This window comes from Amblyomma americanum, chromosome 5, assembly GCF_052857255.1.
Source record: "Amblyomma americanum isolate KBUSLIRL-KWMA chromosome 5, ASM5285725v1, whole genome shotgun sequence".
Lineage (NCBI taxonomy): Eukaryota > Metazoa > Arthropoda > Arachnida > Ixodida > Ixodidae > Amblyomma > Amblyomma americanum.
The window spans coordinates 166104989-166128566 of record NC_135501.1 but is presented as its reverse complement, the minus strand read 5'-3'; the positions used below and the strand labels follow the sequence as shown (position 1 = coordinate 166128566).

General features: G+C 44.4%; 1 protein-coding gene and 1 non-coding gene across 9 annotated transcripts in view; both read right to left on the bottom strand.

Moving 5' to 3' along the window:
• Window positions 1-3472: 3472 nt before the first annotated feature.
• Window positions 3473-23578, bottom strand: part of spri (Src homology 2 domain-containing protein sprint) — a 42259-nt gene continuing 22153 nt past the window's right edge. For 7 of the 8 annotated variants that reach the window (XM_077665717.1, XM_077665721.1, XM_077665716.1 and 4 more), the window contains exons 8-19: window positions 21168-21312; window positions 21018-21090; window positions 20335-20437; window positions 19595-19684; window positions 18371-18486; window positions 17480-17555; window positions 13305-13436; window positions 12727-12784; window positions 12005-12249; window positions 11158-11302; window positions 8594-8668; window positions 3500-8517 (exon numbers count right to left, since the gene is read on the bottom strand). In XM_077665717.1, coding sequence (XP_077521843.1) covers window positions 8378-8517; window positions 8594-8668; window positions 11158-11302; window positions 12005-12249; window positions 12727-12784; window positions 13305-13436; window positions 17480-17555; window positions 18371-18486; window positions 19595-19684; window positions 20335-20437; window positions 21018-21090; window positions 21168-21312 — 1398 coding nt within the window. In that variant the 3' untranslated portion in view covers window positions 3500-8377. Of the gene's footprint in view, window positions 8518-8593; window positions 8669-11157; window positions 11303-12004; window positions 12250-12726; window positions 12785-13304; window positions 13437-17479; window positions 17556-18370; window positions 18487-19594; window positions 19685-20334; window positions 20438-21017; window positions 21091-21167; window positions 21313-23578 lie in introns of all 8 variants that reach the window. The other variant, XM_077665715.1, reaches the window with a different exon arrangement.
• On the bottom strand, window positions 6323-6396 carry TRNAT-GGU (transfer RNA threonine (anticodon GGU)). The gene has a single exon. It is a non-coding gene; the product is annotated as a tRNA-Thr (tRNA).

Here is a 23578-nt window from a genome sequence, read left to right as displayed (position 1 = left end):
TTGTAAATTGGTAGTTGGGGAAAGGAAATGGCGCAGTATCTGTCTTATATATCGTTGGACACCTGAACCGCGCCGTAAGGGAAGGGATAAAGGAGGGAATGAGAGAAAAAAGAGGTGCCATAGTGGAGGGCTCCGGAATAACTTCGACCACATGGGGAATTTCTAACGTGCACTGACATCGCACAGCACACGGGTGCCTTAGCGTTTCGCCTCCATCTGATCGCTGCCGCCGCGGTCGGGTTCGAACCCGGGTATTCCGGATCAGTAGCCGAGCGCCCTAACCACTGAGCCAGCGTGACGGGTACTTTTGTTTTGTGCACGTTAATTTTTAGGCCCACCGTTCTGCTCTGTCGGCCAAACAAATAACAAAATATCGTAAACCCGTTTCCGCACGTGTGTTTATCCCTTTCTTCGTCTGCTCCCCCAATACCCTCAAGCAGATTCCGGGAGGCGGTGGCTTGGATACCTGCCTGCCTTATTACAGAAGCTTAATGCCACTAGTTTGGTACTTCGTTAGCAGTAGACCCTATAGTTTCCTCGAAATCTGTTGTTGCGGGCGTTGTGGGCGCGAAGTGGAGTGAGAGAGGGAAATTAGAAAGGGAGAGGAGGCGTGCAGCAACTGCGCCGTGATGGCTGTGACCGGTGGAAAGGAGTGCGAGGCCAAAACGTCGGCGCTCCTCCGCCGGCCCCACCCACTCGGCCCCTCACCTACTTTCGCCGGCTGCAGACGCGCACAGAGCGGCCGCGACGTCTGAATTTGGCGCAGTGAGCCACGGTGTAAGAAGAATAACATACTTATTCTTGCACCGTGCAGTGAACCAATGATAGCTCCCCGGCTGCTGACGTCACTTGCACGACCTGACGTCGTATGACAGGTTTTCAGCGAAAACCCGTCGCCGTCATGTGCGAAAGCGGGAGTTTTTAAAAATGTATTCTAAATTTCCCGCTCGCTTCTGAGGTCTCGTACGCGGCATGGACGCTCGGTGGCCTGTACTCTACATAGTGCAAGCATTTTAAAGCCAAGCTGATACACTCCTTTCTGTGGCCCTTTAAAGAACCCCAGGTGGTTGAAAATTGCGGAGCCCTTAACTACGGCGTCCCTCATAGCCGGAGTCGCTTTGGGCGTTAAACCCACATACACCAAACACCACAATGTCGCGTTTTATCCTACGTGTGGCCTGCAGCTACAATACTTCTTTCTTGAGAACCCGAGGCGCAAAAATTAAGTGTCACAATCTGGCTTGTTTTGCTCTAAAACGTCGTCCCTCCTCGTTTCAAGCACGAATACGTGCTTTTCACACAGTTCTGAGAGATTGCGTTTTCGCATGTATAGCAAACGAGTTCTGAATCGAAAGTGCTCAGGTCTGGCTTGTTTTGCTCTCCGATAACCAGTTTTAATAACTAAATTAACTATTTCAGGATTCTCTCTGCTCAGAAAAGGCTAAGCTGGTCAAGCTTAAGCTCAATTGTATTGGACATATGGCGGGTTATACCAGCTAAATGTGAAGTTAAAATAATCACATGAACTTCACATGGGAAGGTTAGCGGCGCCAACCAAATAATAATAATAATTGGTTTTGGGGGGAAAGGAAATGGCGCAGTATCTGTCTCATATATCGTTGGACACCTGAACCGCGCCGTAAGGGAAGGGATAAAGGAGGGAGTGAAAGAAGAAAGGTCCCGTAGTGGAGGGCTCCGGAATAATTTCGACCATTTGGGGATCTTTAACGTGCACTGACATCGCACAGCACACGGGCGCCTTAGCGTTTTTCCTCCATAAAAACGCAGCCGCCGCCAACAAAATGTCCCGTGTCGCGTTTTGAGCCACTCTCCCCTGCTAGCGCACGCACGATATATACAAAGGTCCGTCAAAAAGTAATGCAAAGTCCACTGTACCTCAGTAATGGTAAGCACTAGGAAAATGAAATTTTGTAGGTAGAAGCATTAGAGCTTTGGGTTTATGGAAATGCTACTGATTATTTTAACGCGACAGCGTTAAGGAGCTCGTGTCGCAGAAAAGCCGGTGTCGTCTGCTTCTTTGGCCGTGAGCGAAAAAATTAATGTGGATTAGCTCAGCTAATCCAGGATATACAAAGCGAAAGATGCCGTCGTTCACTGTGTTCATTGGCGTTGGCAATGTTCTAGACGGCGATGGCTTTGAGGAAAGGAAGGGCGCATAACTGGCTCCCTGGATATGCGGACGCCTCATTCGTGCTTTGATACATGTGGCGGTGGTGAGCGAGAGATGTGGCCTGAAGGCATTAGCGCCGACACCGTTGTGGCTGACATGCGGCTCTGCAGCAATAGCTAGGTCGCAGCGTTCATTTGGTGATTAATCTCTCGCGATCAACCATTAACTGCATGCCACCTCCCAGGGTGGCAGGGAGGGCGCGCTGCCTATCCAGTGTGCGGAACGCAATCAAAGCAGGCTTTTGCAGTTGGACATTAACGCCACGTATGTACATGAAAGCGAGATTGGTCTCCACTGGCCCACGGAGCCGGTTGTGCGCGTTTCCTAGCTTTCGTGAAAATGAACGGCCTTTGCAAAGTTGTCAACGCCAATGAACTCTATATGAACGCTGTCTGCTTACTTGTTTTGTTTGGTTTTTGAGGAAAGGAAATGGCACAGTAACTGTCTCGCATATCTCGGTGGACACCCGAATCGCGCCGTAAAGGAAGGGATAAAGGAGGGAGGGAAAGAAGAAAAACTGAAAATTTAAAGTTGGATTTTGAGGAAAGGCGCGGCGCTGCGCAGCGGCGGAACACCTGTGGCTCGGTGCTACTAGTGGCGCATGCGCAGGAGCGATAGAAACAGGCGACGGAGTCGGCGGTGGTCACCTGCGCCGTGCTTGACGTCACTCGTGCTCCGACATACGCCGGCCCGCGCGGTGTTGACTAGCGTAGTGAAGCTTTTCGCTTCAAAATGGCGCATCTCGGTGGACACCTGAACCGCGCCGTAAGGGAAGATTTTCCTTCCCTTACGGCGCGGCAGGGGTGTCCACCGAGATATGCGAGACAGGCGTCCTTTCCTTAAATTGCCCAACGGGCTATGCGTCGCACCGTACGGGCGTTGGCGTTCCGAGGACTCGTAGGCAGCGCTGCTACACGCTGCCGCATCTCTCTTAAAGACAAAGCTTAAGCGTCCTCCAAATTTTTTGTCTATAGTTTGCATGGGGGGAAATAATTTTTACGCGTTCCTTTTATAGCTCGGCCACTGTGCTTAACTTTTCCACACGTTGTGAACTTTGCATATCCTGACATTTATATAGCTGTAATTTGTTCATATGCAACACATGAAAAATAAAAAATTTCATAGAAACTGTACTGACCTGCCCAACTCTCCCCTACATGGTAAAAATGGCATGAGTGGCTCCAGCTCTTAAGGGAGGGGGAATTCTCAAACTTCCCCCTCCCTTAAGTTGGCATGGGTGTTTTTCCTCTGACCCCATCTAACACCAGAGAAGCACTGCTTAGGCAAGGAGACAGACCCCTGTGGTTTGCCTTGGGAACTTTAATCAGGCAGGCATAGAGCACAGCTAGACGATGTTCACCAATACAATAGTCATATATGGTCATAATCTTCCCTTGTTTGCCTGCAAACAAGAACAGCTCTGCCAAAATATCAGTCAATGCTCCACAAGTCCACCAGGAAAAGGAGGGAGAGAGAGAGACGCCCTTGTCAAAACTGGCACAACGCCGCACAGCAGAGAGCTCTCTAAATACTACAAGCCCAGACTAAGCCACGCTCACAAAGTGAAGGCTGCAGCAGCCCACCAGGAAAGAGAGCATGTCCTTGCACCTGAAGCGAACAAGCTATGGAAAAAGTAAAAGGCGATAAAAATAGAGGCATGTACAGCGCTATCGACACGGGCGGAAGTTTGCATAGGCGAAAAATGTGCATGAAAACAAGCTCGCACAGGCTCTGTTGATCACAGAAAGGGCTGGTGCCAGGGAGGCGGCTAACACGTCAGTCCGCCCCAGTAGAGTATTCACAACTACACTCAAGTCTTGAGGCACTGTTCCTAAGCCTCAGACAGAGAACAGGACGAAAGCGCGATACTTCTAAAGAGATCTTGAGTGCAACGTGTGCCAAAACGATTGTCACTATAATACGAAATCATGGAACGGAAGATGCCAAGGATAGCAGGACGATTAGCACTTGCATACGTGTTTGAAAGATTGCACATTGGTGGCACTACAATGCATGCATAGTGTATTCGTTGCTCCACTCATATTTATATGCAGCACTTTTAGCAATACACAACTATCTACACTCCCTTGTACATTAGAAAATATATTCCCGACATAATTAAACATAATGTACAGCCTCGGTGAACCATTCTTAGCACTTCTTTAGCATACTGGTCTATGCAAGGACCAATACATTTGGTAAAAGTACTTTATTAGAGAACCTGTAAAGGGGGCCTAAATAAAAGCACAACTTCCACAAGCCATCAAGCACCGAACAAAATTAACCCCTTAAGTGCCACTGACAGGTTCCCATGATCTGCATTGAGATTATTTCATAGCCACAAATGAGTCCACTAAAAATAATTTTCAGTACTTTTGAGACATCTTGCCTGCCTCTCATATTACAACATTTCTGCAAGAAATAGGACAGATTGTTTCAATGCTCAAGAAATAAATTTTAGCAGTCGTCATGGCAATCTCAACAGTTCAGTTGCTGTAATTTTGGAGAAAAGTGAGCTATTTAGAAATTTATCAGCAGGGTTGGGTTGCATGCCTAGGAAGAAAAGCTAAATGTCTCACCTTGCAATTATTTTCAGGGCCTGAACTTCACAATTTACAAATGACTAGGATGGAGTGAATTTCTATGCAGAAAGAAGATAGAAAACTAAAAAAAAGGCAAACAAGAAAACCGCACCAACCTCTCACTCTGTTAAAGGCCATAATACACTGGACATGTCTGCTATGCCATACAGCACACAAATTTTACCAACGTAAGCCTCTAGGCTAGTCAGTGGTAAGTGCAGGTTTCTATAATGAACACTTATGTCAACATGGGACAACATGTCAACCACTCACCACAGTGGTGCTAAGCATAGCCCACAGGAACAAATTTTCCATGTCGCTGATTTCTACTTCAATTTCAAGAATAAAAGTAGTCTCATGCATGTACCAAGATGCTCAGAATTTGATAGGACTCGCACATGAAGAACTAGTTTAAAGACGAGAAAAATAATACAATAAGAAGATACCCAGTATATTACAATATTGTGGGCACTTAAAGGGTTAACACTGACTTACTATTTTCTAATCAAAAACTACTCAACTACATCAAGAGCTTGATGAAGTCAGCCCACTAGTGCTGATACACCTTGCAAAAATGAGACACATTAGCTTCCCATCATGTTCACTGAAGTTTGGCAGGCAATCTGGAGGCAGCTGGACAGCAAAGGCAGTGTCTATAAAATGAGTCAGGAACATTCGTTCTGCAAGTCCATGTAATACACCAAGCCAAAGTTTTCTCATCAGCAACTCGGATTCCATTAAAAGCAGGCTAGACAGAGTGATATTCATATGCCTTCTGACATGAACAATGCAGATGGTAATACCTCATTTAGTTAGTCAAAAGCAAGACCACCTGGAATTATTATTTCAACTTCAGCTATTATCTTAAGGCAAAAAAAAAAAGCTGCATGCATCCACAAGAATGGTAGGCTGAAAAGAAATTCCCGGAATGGGAAATTACATGTAAACAAAGCGCTCAGCGAAATACAGAGTGCATTAAATTGTAGGAACAGCCATTATTACTATGACATATGATTTGATAAACATTCTAGTGACTTGAACTTGTAATGATTTATGATTTCTTTAGCACTTTCATTTAGTCAGAAGAATCATCTAGGTGCTCATGACACTGCACTGGAAAACTGCGAGCGAACAAAGTCTTGTTTAAAGTGGAAATAAGTCTGTCAATCACACACCTTGTTGTCCAACTAAAACGAGAGAGAGAGAGAGAAAGACAGGCACTGATTCAGACTGCAAAAATGAAATGTGTAAAACAGTTTTGAAGTGTACAAGGTGTCTTGGATGCATTCCAAGCCAGTCAGCAATATTTAAACTGCAAAACAAAAAGTGAGGTTAGGGGATGAACTGTACCTAAAATCTTGTATCTCCTTTATGAACTACTCGGGTTGCATTTATTTTCTCAGGTCGTGTTCAATCCCCGCGGAGCGAACACAGATAAACTTCGTAATAAGGGAGTTATTACTCATTAACATCCACCCGAGCGCAGCCAAACGGCTACAAAGGAAAGCTGTACAGCTTTCTCAGAAACTTCACAGTGAAAGAAAAATCCTTCCTGATCCGGGGTTTGAACCCGGGACCACTGCTTCACCGGAGCAGTCACTCTACCAACTGAGTTAACTGGGACGGCAAGCTTATGGTAGGGCGAGAGTGAATTAATCGATAACTTGGGAACAGTGTTGGTCGTATGGCTATGCTCAGGTGGATGTCAATGAGTAATTACTCCCTTATTACAAATCTACTCCACCTTGGGGGTTTCCCCTAAAAATTTGACCAACAGATAAACTTCATTAGGTGAAATGGTCTATAGAAAATTATAAGATACCAGAAATGTGCTTTCCAGTGAAATGTTTTACAATTTGGTTCCCTTTGGGTCTGGCAAAACAATTCTTACAGTAATGCAATATCTGCAATCCTTCAACTTCATCATACAAAGGTTTTGGTTTCTTAAAGTTCAACCATGAAGAAGGGAGCAGCATGATAGCTTCATGATCCTTTTGTTCGAGTTGACATATCTACAGCTGGGCTACAATAAGAGCATGGTGACTCACTCACACTTTATGCCAATCGCCTGATCTAAGTTCCAAGTTTGAGTGTTCCAAGTCAGTCTTGCCCTGGCCTACTGCTTCAGTGAGCAAAAACAACTGGTTCAAGAGAAGCAGCTTTACCGGAATTCCAACACGAATGCCTGCATGTCTCTGTAGTCGATATGCAACACGCACATACTTCAGTGGCAGTGCATGACTGTAGTAGCTGTCTCGAACTTTGTTCGTAGCACCTTTTCAGTAAGGAATGTTGTCCACCATCAGCCTCTGGTCTGTTCTGTGCTTTTTCAATTATTTACACATAGTCTACTGAGCCATTCCTTCAAAATGAAGGTTCGCAACCGCTCAGTCCTCCCTTGACTTTGAGAATGCGATTCTTCTTTTACGCTCAACTGCCAGCACAGTAACTCAATTGTTAGATTTTCACATCAACTGATGTTCAATTAGCTTCTAATTTTCTTCCCAGTGCTTATAAAAACAGAGACAAACTTTCACAAATATTTCTTTTTTTTGTTAATACCATCTAAATGCGAAAGAAGACCCTGTGTTACTTGGAATCAATCTCGGCCACTCAAATGTTCGGTCTGAACTGTACACTCTGGAGTCATGACCTAAAAACGCATATAGCTATTGAATGAAACTGATTACAATAAGACTTTTTTTTTATTATACCTGCTAAGTGAACCTGTTTAACCAAGCCACATGCTTTATGGACATGTGACAACAGCCAACATGAGAGGTCCACATATAAGTTTTCATCTTGAAAACATTATACCTTAATGTAATAGTTATCAAGTGAGTATTTGAACCCTGAAGCACTGAATAATGCCTAAATACCCTGTATTACGAAACCTGACCCCAATTTTGTTAGCCCCAAGAATAAAAAACTTCTCTGCATCTACCTCTTACTGCAAACACAAACCTGTACAAAAAAAAAACTGCAAGCTGTAGCAATAAGCAAATATACATGAGCTTAACTTTGTCGGCAGCCCAATCCTTACATTACAGAGGATGCCGACAGTGACACGGACACCGACCATGTAAAAAAAACCCCTAGGAATTGCTCCTTCCTGGGCAGCAATCAAGCCATTTCATTGTAAACAAACTGTAAGGCGCACATATTGTCATGAAAATGATAACACTAACCAGCACTACAACATTTACTTATCAAACACAACTCTCCTGGGATAATGTTTGCAGACAGAGGCTGATAAGCCAACCATCCAAAATAGAACACAGCAACAATTCACCTGCTAAAAAAAAATACATAATTTGAGTACCACAAGCAACGTCATTCTATGTCTGGCTTGGCTGCCAGACAGATATTGTACGCTCACTCATCCCAGTAGCAGTGAAACGTCAAAAATGTGCTTTCACAAGCCCGCACAGTCCCATATAGTACGTAGTTTTCTACACCGCTTTTTTCTCGTCTCACAAAACAAAGTGGCATGCTAGACAACGCACCACCAAATCACCCAAAAGAAAAACATGCATCATAAGAACACACTAGCAAATGCACACACAATGCTGGAAAGTTCTGTTCACGAGTGTGTTCACAAGGCTCAGGCTGGCTTTTCGCTTTCGCTGAACGGCCACACAAATTTGACGTCGTAGCGCTTGTAAGCAAAGCGGCAGTCGACGCCGCTTGTCAGAAGGTCTGCCTTGATTGCCTGTGGACAGTCGTTGTCTGCCAGCTGTGTTTCTGCACAAAGAATGCACCAAGTTTGTTTCCCTGTTCCACCGAGCCTGTCTCATTGAGAAGCAGAGCACCTTCTCACCTTCTCCTTTGACTAGTTTGAAGAGGCCATAATCCTCCGGATTTGTGACCCTGAACTTGTGCGCTATCATCTTGCCTGCAAACAGAAACGTAAAACTTTTTTGAGTTGTGTATTAACTTTGAGGACAGTTATTTTTCTTAGTAAAAATAGATTCTACGGATTTCTGTCGCTCAGCTAATGTGTGATGAGCAGCAGCAACTGACACATTTATTTCCGATAAAAACTGAATTTTAAGATGGAACATTTTTTCTCCTTGCCGCTCAAATCAAACTTGTGACACCAACATTGAAAAGGACTCCATGATCACCGTTTGAAAGTGAATGGCAGAGTAACCTGGCCTCAGGGATCGGCACAAAGACCTGTTTTGGCATCACTGTGATTTGTTTCCGAAAATGGCCGGTTACAGCAAAACCTGTATTTCATTTTCCGAGATTTTCTAGTGCATAAAAGCTTTGTTTTCAGTAAAAGCAGCTTTTGGTGATTAGAATCTATTGATACACGATAACTTCAATTTGTCCGGAGCGTTTCTTTTTGGACACATGGGCTGGCTGATTTGATGTTATTGAATGAACAGCACTAAAGATAATTATTAAATGAAAAAAAAAAATGAAGGCCAGTGCTCAATTCAATGTCACTGCGTGGCTTACAATTAACCCTGTTCAGCCATGGTTTGTACAGTAAAAGCTCGTTAATTCGAACCGACTCCAAGCTCCCAGCGGACCTCGGTGCATTTGAATGCGTTTCCCTCGCTTCCATCCACGTGATTCTTCCATTCCAGTGAGGGTGTCAAAATTACGCGCTTCCTCAATGCTCTCACGCGACGTTGAAAGATGCCGCATGGGGACTAGGTTAGGTTAGGTTAGGTTAGGTCAGGTCAGGTCAGGTCAGGTCAGGTCAGGTCAGGTCAGGTCAGGTCAGGTCAGGTCAGGTCAGGTCAGGTCAGGTCAGGTCAGGTCAGGTCAGGTCAGGTCAGGTCAGGTCAGGTCAGGTCAGGTCAGGTCAGGTCAGGTCAGGTCAGGTCAGGTCAGGTCAGGTCAGGTTAGGTTAGGTTAGGTTAGGTTAGGTTAGGTTAGGTTAGGTTAGGTTAGGTTAGGTTAGGTTAGGTTAGGTTAGGTTAGGTTAGGTTAGGTAAGGTAAGGTAAGGTAAGGTAAGGTAAGGTTAGGTTAGGTTAGGTCTGGAGCTGTTCTGCCTTACCGCTCCCGGCAGTGTTCACGCAATAAAGCTTTGATGGAAATGTGAAAACTAGTCACTGTCATGCTGTGGCCATCTCAAGAGCAGACGACCATAGTGCAGTCTTCCACCAAAAAATTTACCGCGATGAAAGTGGTTCTTGTCAGTTTTTTTCTGGGGCCATTTCGATAATCAGAACATTTTTCCTGTCCCTCGAAGTTGGAGTTACTGAGATTTTACCGTAGTTAAGCTGATAATGATGATGATTAGGTGTGGCTTCACTTTTGTCACATGTTTTCCCATTCAATGTAAGCATCTGCCTACACAGGAGTCCTCAACTCCTCAGGGAACCACGACTTTTAGAAATGTACTGAGGAACCTCCCGTGCCTTGGCTTCCATCCCTTCCTGCCTGACGTGCATGGAAAAAAGGAGCATGCAGGCGCACAGTCTCTCAAAAAATACCTAAATTGGATTATTAATGACAGATTGTCTGCAGCGAAAGAGTCAGCGATGAGAATTTACAGCATGGCCGATGCCAAAAGAAGGCGGGCAAAGGAAAAGGTGGATGTCAAAATATGGATGGTTTAGGCGCTCCAAAGACCCAAAAACATCCAAGGGTTCCATGAAATGCAGTTTAAGGGGGGACACTGGTCTTAGACCTATTTTCCTTATTTTTAGTCCAATCCTAATGAAACTGTATCATCTTACTCAGTTTTTTATACTGATTTCAAATATGAAATTGCTTTTTAATTATTTTGTTGGTCCCTGAGATCATTTTAATTAGTCATTTATTAGTACCTCGATACAAAAAAAAAATGGCTCAATAAAAAATAATTTTTAACCCATGGCAACATAGTATGGCGAGTAAAGAGTGCAATAATCAAAGCAGTTTTCTCATTTCACCCTCATTAGTAATTTTACAGCACTTGGAATAGCAGCATTCAAAGTCTGAATATCATGCATCGATAAACTTTGCAAAATTAAAAATTCTTGAAGCGTGATTGAACAATTGTGCTTCGATTATTGCATACATTGTGCCTTCAGCTTCCCTTAGCAAACAGTATGACATGTCTATCTGTCCTAGACGTTGAGATATTGACGTACTGAGACAGCCAGGTGTCCAAAATTTTCATGGTGCTAAATTGCCTGCTCCAGCACAAATTGAGCCCACACAGTGATCTAAATTTAATATTTATGGTCAAAATAATGATTTCCTGTAGGAGAAGAAAACTGGTAGAGTTGAAGAATAATAGCTATAGGCTCCAAGAATGTCATTTTTAAAAAATTGATTTTTGGGTCATTTTTTGGTCCCAAAGACCAGTGTCCCCCCCCTTAAGAATCCCTGGCCCCCACCAATCACCACTTGTAAAAAAGTTCCCCGTGGGCACTCACGGACTTCCTTGGCGGTCATGTGGGGCAGCACCGGCAGCGTCTTGGCCACAATGCTGCCACTGAGCTCATCTGGGATGACAATCTGCATGAAACCCTGGAGGTCGGCCATTCGTGGGTAGCGGAACATCACTGGCTGCGCATCCTCCTGCAAAGCACACCAAGCAAGCACTAAGGCACTACCGGGACCCGAGCTGAAAAACTGGTCACCGACTGGCATTGCTGGCTGCTTACAACTGGCCCAAATGGGCACTAAAAAGAAATGCAAGTTGGCTTAGGTTGATGAACTGCTGCGTTCCAATGACAAAGAGGCGACCATCACTGGAAGCTGGGCTTTTATCACTAGAAAAGGCCACAATAATTAAATACAGGTATTACCACTACATGTCACCAATATAAATTTTTTAAACACAAATCTCTGAGGGTAGACCACACTGTCATCCACTTCCAGTCAGCAATAGCACAGCCCTTAATTCTGTTGAAGTCATTATCAAACCCAAGTTTGTATCAAGTAGCGGGGAAAATTGTTTCATTTTCGACTCCAAATTTTTTCAGCAACAACCATGGCCCTTGCTGCCCAACAAACAAACATCAACAGAGCAACAAAATTCACTTTGAGAAGGAAGCGCAAAACCACAAAAAAAGTGCTTGAGTCGTTGTCTTTCTTTCGTGGTCAACCAGTTTCATGCTTCCTTATGAAGATGAACAATGTACAACTCGCCTGATCTGCCAAGTTACTGCAAAGCCAGACAACAGAATTTTCACAAAGAGCCAAAAATTGCACGTAGTCGTACTCAGTGCGTCCCTCCAAATTCACTTGAGCACAGAAGGATACGAGGAATGAGCAAACCTTGGAAGAGGATGAGCTCTGAATGGGCTGTGGTGCTGAGCTCACAGCAGCGGTGGCGGCAGGCTGATCCTGACCTTCACGCAAAGCCTTGAGGACGTGGACTGCGCTGCTCAGGGTGGTGAGGTAGTAGCCGCCTTCTCCGGTCAGCAGGGAAGGGTGAAGCAGCCCCCACATGTAGTCGGCCTCCACTTCGGCTGACACCATGCCACATTGCACCAGCACGTGCAGGAAGATGGGCAGGAAGTCTGCACAGCACAGTACCCCACAACATCAGGTGCCCACTGCGCCCAAACAAGTCTACAAGGTCAAAAAAAAAAAAAAAATGGAACGCTCACGCTATATTGGCTATGCTGCTAATGTGACAGCGCAGCAACAGCTATATTATTACTATGTGCTACAAAGCCTATCCCTACCCCTTTCCACACCACAGCACCTCATCCTCTCCTACTGCTGGGTTGTAGCTGTAGACCCCACCCTCCATGTTGTGCACCCTGCTTTTTCCTTTCCCAAAGCATGACTATCCCCCCCCACTTCCCCATCCTACCTCCCACCCTCCCTGTTTCACAATCCTAAAATTCCCTTGTTTTGTAGACGCCTACACTGTCATGGGGGGGTTCCATTAACAGCTATTGCTGTAAAACCATATAGGAGGCTCCTTCACGCTGATGCATAACTCTTCCACAAAGCAAGTGAACCGTTGCCAAGAACATGCCATTACTGACCATCAGCCCCCAAGGAGAGAGACTCGCTTTCGGGCTGTGACCGGCGATCCTTCTGCACCTGTGGTGGGAGAAACATTGTAATGTAAGTGGCATGGACAACACGAAGCCCAAATTTGCAACTTTAGATCATATGCTGTACTTTTGCAGTGGCTTGAGGGCAGCAGTGGAATCCATAACTGCACATACTGCAAGAAGAGCTGTGGGTTAGTGTAAATGGCTGCAGTAGCGAGCAGTGTGACTACGCACAGGAAGCCCTTATTGGAAAGGTCTGTACACACAACAAATAAGGTGTCCACAACATCAGTTCACGAAAAATGGCACTGTAAGAAAAGCGGGCATTAGGTCTGAACGGTTAGGTGTAAGCTTCTGAGACTGGCACTTCTATTGCTCCAAGGTAAGAAAACAGGTGATAGTAAGTGATGGTGTCTGTTGTTTTCTCTTTTCCATGCCATTTTCGATGATTATTTACAAGCAACAAACAAACCCATCCAAGCCAATGCGTTAGTTTTATCCTATCACTAGACAGGGCCGATTGCAGAGTACATAAATTGGTAGCTCCATGGTTCAAGATGACTTACACTGCTGTAGATGACAGATATGGCCAATAAAAGGTTCTCCAGCTTCCTCAGCGGTGAGTAGGCCTTCTGCAGCTTCACCAGGAAGTGTTGCACCAGCTCCAAGGTGACGCCTCGTGGTGGCTCAAAGTCACTCTGGTTGCGAAGGGAAGTATTGCGACGGCCACATTACATACACATCCACTGCTATTGAGTCTCAGTACAGTGATGTTTCATTCCGTAACATAACATTCCCCCAGTCAGACCTAAAATTCTCCATTTCAGGCCTCTTCCCTGCAGCAGCTTGAAAACTCCTGTCAACAGCGAAAAAAAGCACGACTTTTTATGTTCACAAAATTTCTCCAAAACTCCGTGGAAATTCCATTTTCACCGAAATTTAACCCTCAAATTCAAAGAAAAAGAGAAAACTCGCCAAATGGAACTTCACTGTTTCAGTGTACAAAAAGTGCTTAGCCGAAAATAACTCCCTCTCAGAAATTTCAGGCGATTATGGTTGCCAAGAGTTCTGAACATACAGGCGTGTTAACTAGTAAAAAAACTTCCCCAGAAGACAATTTTCCCATTTACAATTAGTAGCTCAACAGATACGCTGCACCACCTCATGATAAATATAACCCTTCACTGAAATATAACCCTTCACTGCAATGACACCATTCCAAGCACGATAATTGCACGTTATCAAACAGCAAGTGAAATCTGGGAACGCATGAGTAAATTAGGCAAACATTTAGGAAGAAGCAATGTTTGCTTTGCATTAGTATATTATCAAAAGTACTCATCAAACTGTTGCTATTTAAGACAATTTCTCAACATCTCTGAGTTCTCATGAAACAACTATTCTATACTCGAAATGACATAAGTTACTACTGAGGAAAAGTTTTTATCTATGTGCGCCCAGTACTGACAAGAGGGTGCTGCTGTGAAAAGTCACCTTCAAAGCAAGCACTTGTGATGGCAAAAATAAATGGACCAATCCAAAGCAAGTAGTCCTCCACATGTCTTCATCTCAAGCAATACACAGGTCAATCTTACTCTTTACACAATCAAAGGAACTTTCTCTGCACCTACTGTATAGTAAAATTAATCATCAATAATTCACCGTCCCATAAAATCTTCAACTGATTAAGGGGGGATGCGGGGCTAAAATACAGATTTTCGGAAAAAAAAATGTGTTTTAAAGCTTGAGTTGTTTTGGATTGCTGGTTTAATGAAGAATATTCTCACCAAGTTTGGTTGTTATCGGAGAAGTAGAAAAGAAGAAAATGAATTTTTTTCACGACGCGGTGGGGCGCATTTGCCGTCGAAGGCGTCTGTGAACGCTCTTTTCAAGACGCGGCCGCGGTGCGGGCAAAAAACCGAACGTGAAGTGAATGTCTGTGATAGAAAGTTTGTTTTTCGCGCTGTTTAGTGACGGAATACTTTCCATCGAGACTATGCAAGGCAACTATCGAAGAACTAAAAAAGAAAGGCATATTACTGGCCGCAGAAACCGAAACCGGAGCTCGAACCGAAGCAGTGGGTGGCAAACCGAAACAGGAGCTCGGATTGGCGGAAATGTACCACGTGACCACCCAACGCTGTTTTCGCGCCATTTGGAGTCGTTCCTGCTTTGGTTGCGCTCGACGCTTGCTATGTGTTGCTATATCTTCCTTCTGTGAGCTTATTGCGATCATCGGGTGGCCGGTGGTGTGACCCGAAGATGCCCGCAACGAAGGCTTCGACACGGAAAAGCTTCGGGAAGCGAAAACGCACGACGAAAGCGAGAGGCCTAAACAGCACTGGGCGACCGCCAGCAAGTGAGCGTCTGCCTGTGCGTTCGCCAAGCCCAAGCCTGCTGCCGGCGGCTGATGCGAACCCTACAAGCTCCGATGGTGGTTCGTCACCTATGGAAATGTCTACTGGTTCTGCTGATGGTGGTGAGTGCCAATTGACGACATTTGAAAGGAAGGTCGCGCTACTTTGCCAGGGTCCTGCCGACGAAAGCGAGGAAACGCCGGAGCCCAGCGGCTACCGTTTTGTAAAAGTTACAGCCATCAAGGCGGTGGTAACATCGCTTCTGTGCCCGCATTGTCACGGACAGTCGTTGGACTTGGAAGAAATCGGTGCGGGTGTGAATCTGGAGTTTGTCGTGATGTGTAGATGGTGTGGTGAAGTCAAGAAGGCCGCGCATGCTCCACCTGTGAAGTCCAGTCGGCAGCCTGAGCTTTCATTGCGCCTCGTGGTTGCAAGCCGTAACTGCGGCATGAACTACAAAACCATGGCAAACTTTTTTGCGGGTATGGACGCGCCAATGCCCATGCACCACAAAACATACCAGACAGTAGCGGAGAAGGTGCACAGAGCCGCTATGGAAGCTGCGTCTGATGTCATGCGCGAAGCCGGAGCCGCTGTGAGGGCAATCAACTCCGTTGCTGGCTCCACTCAACTTTTGGACGTGTGTGTAAGTTATGACGGAACTTGGCATAAACGCGGCCACACCTCACACTTTGGGCTCGGCATTGCTATTGAGCTGGAAACTGGGTTGGTGCTGGATTTTGCTGTGCAATGCAACTATTGCCATGGCTGCAACTATGGTCCCAAAGAAGGTGAGGATGGACATCAAGATTGGAAAAAAGCACACAGTGAGGTCTGCCAGAAGAACTTCAGTGGATCGTCGAATGCCATGGAAGTTGAAGCTGCAGGCATAATATTCAGTCGTTCTAAGGAGCTTCACAACATGCAATACACCACAGTGCTCTGTGATGGCGACAGCAAATCATTCCTGCATGTCTCCAGCCTGCAGCTGTATGATAAAGAGATTGTGAAGGAAGACTGCATAAATCATGTCGCAAAACGTGTTTATGCTGGAATTGAAAAACTAAAGAAAACGACGAAAGGTCTAGGAGGCAAGGGGAAGCTGACGCAAAGCGTGGTAAAAAAAACTCACTGCTTACTATGCATCTGCCCTGAAAGAAAATGCTCCAGATGTGACAAAAATGCAACGAGGAGTATATGCGACACTTTTTCATTCCTACTCGACGGACAAAGTCCCACGACATGACGCTTGTCCACATGGTGAGGACTCATGGTGCCACTACAATCGGCACAAAGCCCTAGTTGAAGCTGGTAAGCCATCAGTGCCAAGACCCCATCGTCCAGCTTTCAGCAGAGACGTTGCCAAAGAGCTTGTGCCTCTCTACAACCGGCTTAGTAAGCCAGAGCTCCTTGCACGATGCTCAAGAATGCAGACACAGAATGCAAACGAGTCTTTCAATGCGCTAGTGTGGAAGAAGTGCCCGAAGACCCAATTCGCATCCCTGAGAACCGTGGAGACTGCAGCAGCCTTGGCTGTACTAGAATTTAATGAGGGTGCACGTGGCATCAAGAGAGTATTTGACAAGCTGGAACTAGAACATGGAGTCCAGACGATGAAGCACGTCCAACAAGCAACCCATCAAAGCATTGCCCGAGCGAAGGCAAGGGCGATGGACAGCTCTAAAGTTGAGAAAAAGAAAAGAAGGCTTGAAGCAATTGCCACAGAACAGCGTCGCGTTGAAGATGAGGGCCTGACCTATGGAGCAGGGCACTTTGATTAATTTTTTTTACCACAAAATAAAATAGCATGTTCTCAAATCATTGAACTCATTTTTCTGAGTTTGCACTTTTTGGGGAAACAAAACCGTTAGGAAAACAATCATTTCTAAACTACATTGCCAAAAGATGCTTTCAAGGTGGTTTCTAGACTGAAATTTTCTTAGGAACAAGATAAGATACTTTTTAGGGTGCTAAATAGTTTCTAACAGAAAATATTTTGAGATGTCTGACATGTAATGACAACAAAAAAATTGAACTTTGTTTTTAGATTGATGACATTTTTACAGAAATTGCATAAAAAGCATGCGAGCAGTCTTATCTTGCACTATGAACAATCTAGAAGATATCTAATTACAAACAGTTGATATATCTCCATTATTTTTGAAATGATAGTTTTCCTAAGCTGAGACACATGATTGCTGAATATGAGAGCTATAACTTTTTGTCTGTTTGAGCTAGCGCATTGAAACTTTGAATATATTCTAATGAGCAGATTATAAACAGTCGCTGAAAATTTGATAAAAATTGATGCAGTAGTTCAAAAGTTGACTCTTGAGCCTAGCATCCCCCCTTAAACACAACGGTGCCTTTAACAGCTCCGGTACCTTTATGCCAAGCTCCTGTGGAGTTTTGCTGCGAGCATACTTGATGTTGTCCGAGAGCAACTTCAATGAGCCAGACCTGCAAAACAACAACAAAACAACAAGGATGTTTCCTTGCAAGGCTAGAACTGAACCACCAGAGATGTTTTGAAGAATCAGACAAGCTGCAGGGCATCGACTCGAGGGTGCCACATTTCTGCAACATCTGTTTGACAGTTCTGCACAGTCAAGTTTTCACTTTCACTTTTGTAGCATCTGTCTCAACTGCTTCACTTGGTCACTTCTTCAGTTCTTTCATTGCAATATTTAAAAAGTGGATGTAATGTGCACAGTAAAAGCACTGCACTTCAGACAGCACACAGTACCTTCTGGCTGGGCTAGGCAGTGTTGGCAGCCATTGTAAATCATGCAGACCTTTGCACAAATCATATAAAGCTCTGGTGATAACAAGAACAGGAAACTGGATGAGCTAATACTTATCCACGTCAACATATCGCAAAAAACACAGAAAACCAATAAAGACTGCTCATGTCGTGTAAAAGTCTGTTCATTGTATATGGTTTCGCTCTAATGATAAGTACACCACTCTCGCCAAGAAAATGTATGCTGCATTTATTGTGGCTGAAAACTATTAGAGCCACATGTCTGCCATTTGCAAGGTTTATGGAAATTTAGATTTCTGTTGCATTCAGCCAAAGCAAATAAGAAATGTTTCAGTCATCAAAAAAATTCCATCCTGCCAAGTAACTGATAAATCTAATCAAAATTGTCACACTCAATAATTATTATTTATCAGAGTTTTCCTTAATGAAGTTGGCTGCATAACAACCAAGTGCAACGCAATAACAAGATTACTCTAATCTGACAATAAGAGATTGTGGAGCCACTACTCACTGTGTGTACTGTTTGACAAAAAGCTGGTACAGATAGCGTCGCAGAGGCTTGATGACCAGGCGGTGCAACGACACTTCTATGATGGCATCAATGTTCATGAACTCATCCGGTTTCAACTACAAAAGAAAAACATAGCCCAAAGTCAGGCTTCACTTCACAACACAGTGAAGCCCATGTCTCATAAAAACCAGCACAGATGGGACACTGAAATGCTGCACATGTGGCATACATAAGGTGGTACATCACAATGAAAGCAGAAGCAGAGTATGCTTCATGAAGGGTGCAATTCTGTGCAACGACTTTTTGGAAAAAAATTTAAGTATGGAAGTATGGAATCAAATAGACTGTGCATTTCCTGTCTGAAACAATAAGAAAAGGAAATGTGGATAAAGACATAAGAGATATAGATATATGTGTGACATATAAAGAGAAGTGTATGTGCACATGCATCAATGAATGATCATGCCCTCCCCCTCCACACACACACACACACACACAGATGAAAAAAAACACAAGCATACTTAGACTGAGGTTGCACGAATAACATGACAAAGTACTAATTTAGGTTGCTATAAGTTGACCATGACACCGATCCTCTTTGTTTTCCTCATAATGTAGCAATGAGGCTGTGATACGGTGGTGGTGAGACGTCTTAGCCACCAAAGTGGTGCCAAAAACCAAGTAAAAAGCCAAACACCTGTGAAGGGTATGTCAGTATGTGATCCAATACAGGGCAATGAAGACAGGGTGCAAAGGAAGCAATATAGACAGCACGCACTCACGTCAACCCTGAGTGATTCGTGCACAACAACCCTGCGTGCCCAAGGTAGGTAGCTGTCTGCTAAGCTCTCAATTGATCATCTTACAAAAGGAACCCATTCCCTGCAGCTATCTCCTCCCACCTAGGGCACGTAGCTCTCACTTGAGCATGCCACTCCAAGTCAATTCTTTGGTGGACAAGTGCATTTATCACTACAAAATGCGGTTCAATCCTAACCACTACCGTAACAATTACAAAGCTAGTAGCATCTGGTTTATTAACATGCAAGCAGGCTAACCAGGATCATGTTACGAAATAGCACAGCTTTGTTCATGCAGCTGTATGCTAAGCTGATAGCAGTACAACAATCGGTGGCTATGACGCCATGTCTTTAAGTCAGACAGGCTCAAGTGTTTGCGAAAGTTCACGCATGTCAACAGCACAAGGTACTACACTGAACTTGCCTTGGACTGCTCCTCCTGGACAAGCTGCTCAAACTGGCCCTCTCCATGTTTCAGCAAATAGTTCTTCATGCCGCTCATGAATTGCCGGATCTACAAAGGCAACAAAAATGCCGGGCACTGTCACTTTAACTGAAGCACCAGCTACAATCATTCTTTTTTCGAATATATTATTATTTGGCCAGGAGGTCCTCGAAATGGGTTCCATGGAACCCTGGGGTTTCTTGGAACACTTTTTGGGTTTCCGAAGCACCTAAATCCCCCTGAAGATACCTCACTGGCACATATTTATCCACAGCCCTCTACTAAGGCATGCTACGTAACCAACCTGCAGCTTTGGGATGAAGATGTATGTCGATAAAAAACAAAGGTCCCAAAGAAAAAAAAAAAGGTGATCTTAGGATTTTGGTTACATACTTGCTAACTTTCTCACATTTTTCATCTACTGTTGATTACACGACTGCACATTAAGAAGCCCAAGAAGCACACAATTTCCTCTGTTTTCAATCCTTAGCAGACTGAATGAAAGGCAAATGCATGAAGCACAGAACAAAGCATAATCACAAGTATCTGGGCTTGACACGAAACCAACATTTCAAAATTGATTTCATTTTGGTCCTAGCCAAAAGCACGAGCGACATGGGATTACACCTGGCAGTTACAGTGACAAAGTCACACTCCAGAAGATGAACAAGGGCACATGAATGGCCGTAACCAATAAAAGACTTGGGTGCGGGACTTACATTTCGCATGACAACTGCAGGAGAGGTCTCACTGCTCTCCCGCGTGCACTGGATGAAGTTCTCTATAGTCATGGCAAATGTGGTGTTCCTTTCTTGCACCAGCCTGGTAAGCAAGGCAGAGACATTGTCATATATCATCCCTCGAGGAGCATGTCAATCCTGGGCCTTTCAAAGATGCAAGAGTGTTTCAGGCTAAGGTTGATGCATCTGCTTCCAATAAGAGAGCTGGAGCAGTTGAGAATGTGCACAACAGCCACCGACACAAGTTGGAGGCCGGAACACTTGATCAGATCACCGCACAGCAAAGCCAACATTTGCAGGAAATTGTTGCCAAAACCTGCTCTCTGAAAATCTAATAAGGAAGGAGCTGCCACAAGTTCTATGTGCTTGCAGGTGATGCAGCAGCAAGCAAGCCACTGTTCTAAGACTACAGGTGACTTGTGGTGCACCTTTTTTTTTTGTTGACACCGCAACTCATAGAAACTGAAACTCTCGGTGAACAACATGCTGTAATAAATTATTAAAAACACAAGGGGGGCACTTTTTCTCCAGTTCTACCATTCCTAAGGTCGTCCGAACTGCTATAAGCTAAAAAAAACCTAACAGACCCTGAAAAAACAATTTTAGTACTTCAGCGCTCGCATGACTTGCTGTTATGAAACCTATTCCACAATTACACCTACCTGAATATATAGCTCCTAACATCAGAACCGACAGTTGAGTCCCTTTTGTACAGGCCACCCAGTTTCCTGGACGCTAAAACAGTAACAAGACAAAACATGTGACATGAAGCCAGGCACCATAGAAGTGTGTCGTGTCATGCAGGGACCCACCAAGAAGCATGTCTAGGTGCTCCTGGAAGCCACTGGACCGCCTGTGCTCCGGTGCGAGGGTTGGCCACTCAGACAGAAGCAGGTCTTCCCCACTGACTGCTGATGCCGTCTCCAAGGAGTCAGTGGACATCTTCGAATCTTCAGCCTGCAACAAGGACAACAATTTTTTCTTTTCTTTTTTTCAAGTCGGATTTTGGTACAGTGAATCATGAAAAAAAAGTCACAGATAAAATTACCCTATCACCTTCACTGGCCAGCAAGGACCATAAGTTTTGGCACAAGTGATGCCGAGAGGCCTCTTTGAAATCATGATATAGGTAAGGAATTTCTCGGGAGCTTTCCTCGAGAAGAGAAAAAAAAAAAACACCAGCCAAAAGAGCGCTCATCTTCATTCCTTCCCATGCATTCTGTGACAGAGAAGTCCACTATTTGTCGTAACGTTCATGTTACTGGTCTGCTTGAAAGCCGAATCACCGTTCTCCTGTATCTCATAAGTTTTGCTGTTTCAGTGTATGCATAACACAATAAGATACTGGCAGAATAAACTGAGCCGTTAATAGTCAGAGCTGCCTCCTTATTTTTTTACCTCGTTCCTACATCGTCTATTTAATAAACATTTATTAACTAGCGTAGCTGCATATGCATAAAGCTGCTGCAAGCATCCAGCGCATCTTCGCAAATTCTCTGTCTGTATATCAATGTGTTCTCATCTTAATTTCATGCCACGAAGAAAAACAGAAAGGTCATTCAAGCACTGATGGGACCATAACATTTCTGAAGCAACCAGTTATTTCTGTGCAACAAAAAGAGTGAGTAGAAAGAGCAGCTTTCCATTTATACCAAGTTCGCAAAGTAATTAACTGCACAACAATGAAAGTTTTTTTTTTTTTTCACTCAAATTCAGCACCTCCTTTCAGCATGGAGCCACATCAGTCATGCAGCTATCACCGAACAAGCGCACAAATGCTCACGCGAGGGCCAAGTATGAGTAAAGATGCTGGTGATTTTACTATTGCATTGCAGACAGCTTTACGAGGCCAATTAGGTCACTGATCAGTCCTGCCTTTCGTTCACAAGCTACTAGGCACCTCTAGTGGTGCGGCAATGGTGTAATTAAAATCTCAGGGAAGGACAGTATTTCCCAACAGAGCAGTGAAAACAAAAGCTTAAAAAAAAACTATTGAGGCTTTCTGTTTCACCTCGAAGAGCTACTGTGCTCCAATCCTGAATAAGAACAGTCACAAAAATCTGCTGCAGTCATTAAAAATACATTTGAAAAATTATAGCACGTTGCGAGCCTAAAATCATAACTAATGCACATAGGAGAACAAGATGCTGCAACAGATGCTTTGAAAGTATCAGCACCTGTTTCTGACAGCAACGACTGGTGTGTTGCAGATGGTTTCGTCACTGCCAGTGTCTTCTGCAATAACCAATCTTGTTCCCATATGTTCGAACCTAGTACAAAGAGAATTTGGCAACATTTTGGCAGGAATCCCTTGATTGAATAAACTCCTTGCCCGAGGTGTCACAGAGGTTGAAAAAACTACTTTTTCCTGATGTTAGCAACAAAAGCACAACGGCTTCAGCTGTACTATTAATAAAGCCAGACAACTGATGCCACCAGTCAACGAAAAACTGGACCCGACCAGAATGAAAGATCTCTGTAAGCCTTACCAAAGAACAGCAACCTCTGAGGGCATGCATCAGAAGTGCGACTGCAAGCGATACCAGCAGCACTATTTTGCCTGTTTCGGGACTTGCATAAGAGAGCACAATACTGAACTATTCAGCTTGGAAAACTAACCTTTCAAAAAAAAATCAAACTGATAAAACCCTGGCTTTGGTCCCCAAGATGGTGCTGCCAGGCATAGGCAGGCATAACACCAAAGGTCACTTAGAGAAAGGCATTGTTATTTTTTATGTCTGTCTCAAGAGCTTATACACCGTTTACCCCGTAGGTGGTGGGATGCACTGCTGTGACTACAATGCAGAGGATGAAAATCACAAAGGTTGTAACTATGCATTATTCCAAAGAACTGAATTCCCACACAAAACTGACACGAATTGCCGACTGCCTTAGGCGTAAGCTTCACAACACACATACCGTGCATTCATTCAGCACAGAGTTCATCCAATGACTCAGTGGTTAGGACGCTCGGCTACTGTGCCGGAGTTCCCAGGATCGAACCCGACCGCAGGGGCCGCGTTTCGACGTGTGATGTCAGTGCAGGTTAAAGATCCACTATGGCACGTCTTTCTTCTTCTTTCACTCCCTACTTTACAGTGCGGTTCAGGTGTCCACCAAGATAAGTGGGACAGTTACTGCGCTGTTTGATTTCCTGAAAAACTAATTTTCCTTTTTTCAGACTTGACCTTCTCCGGTGGCATTTTTGTGTTTTCACTGAACA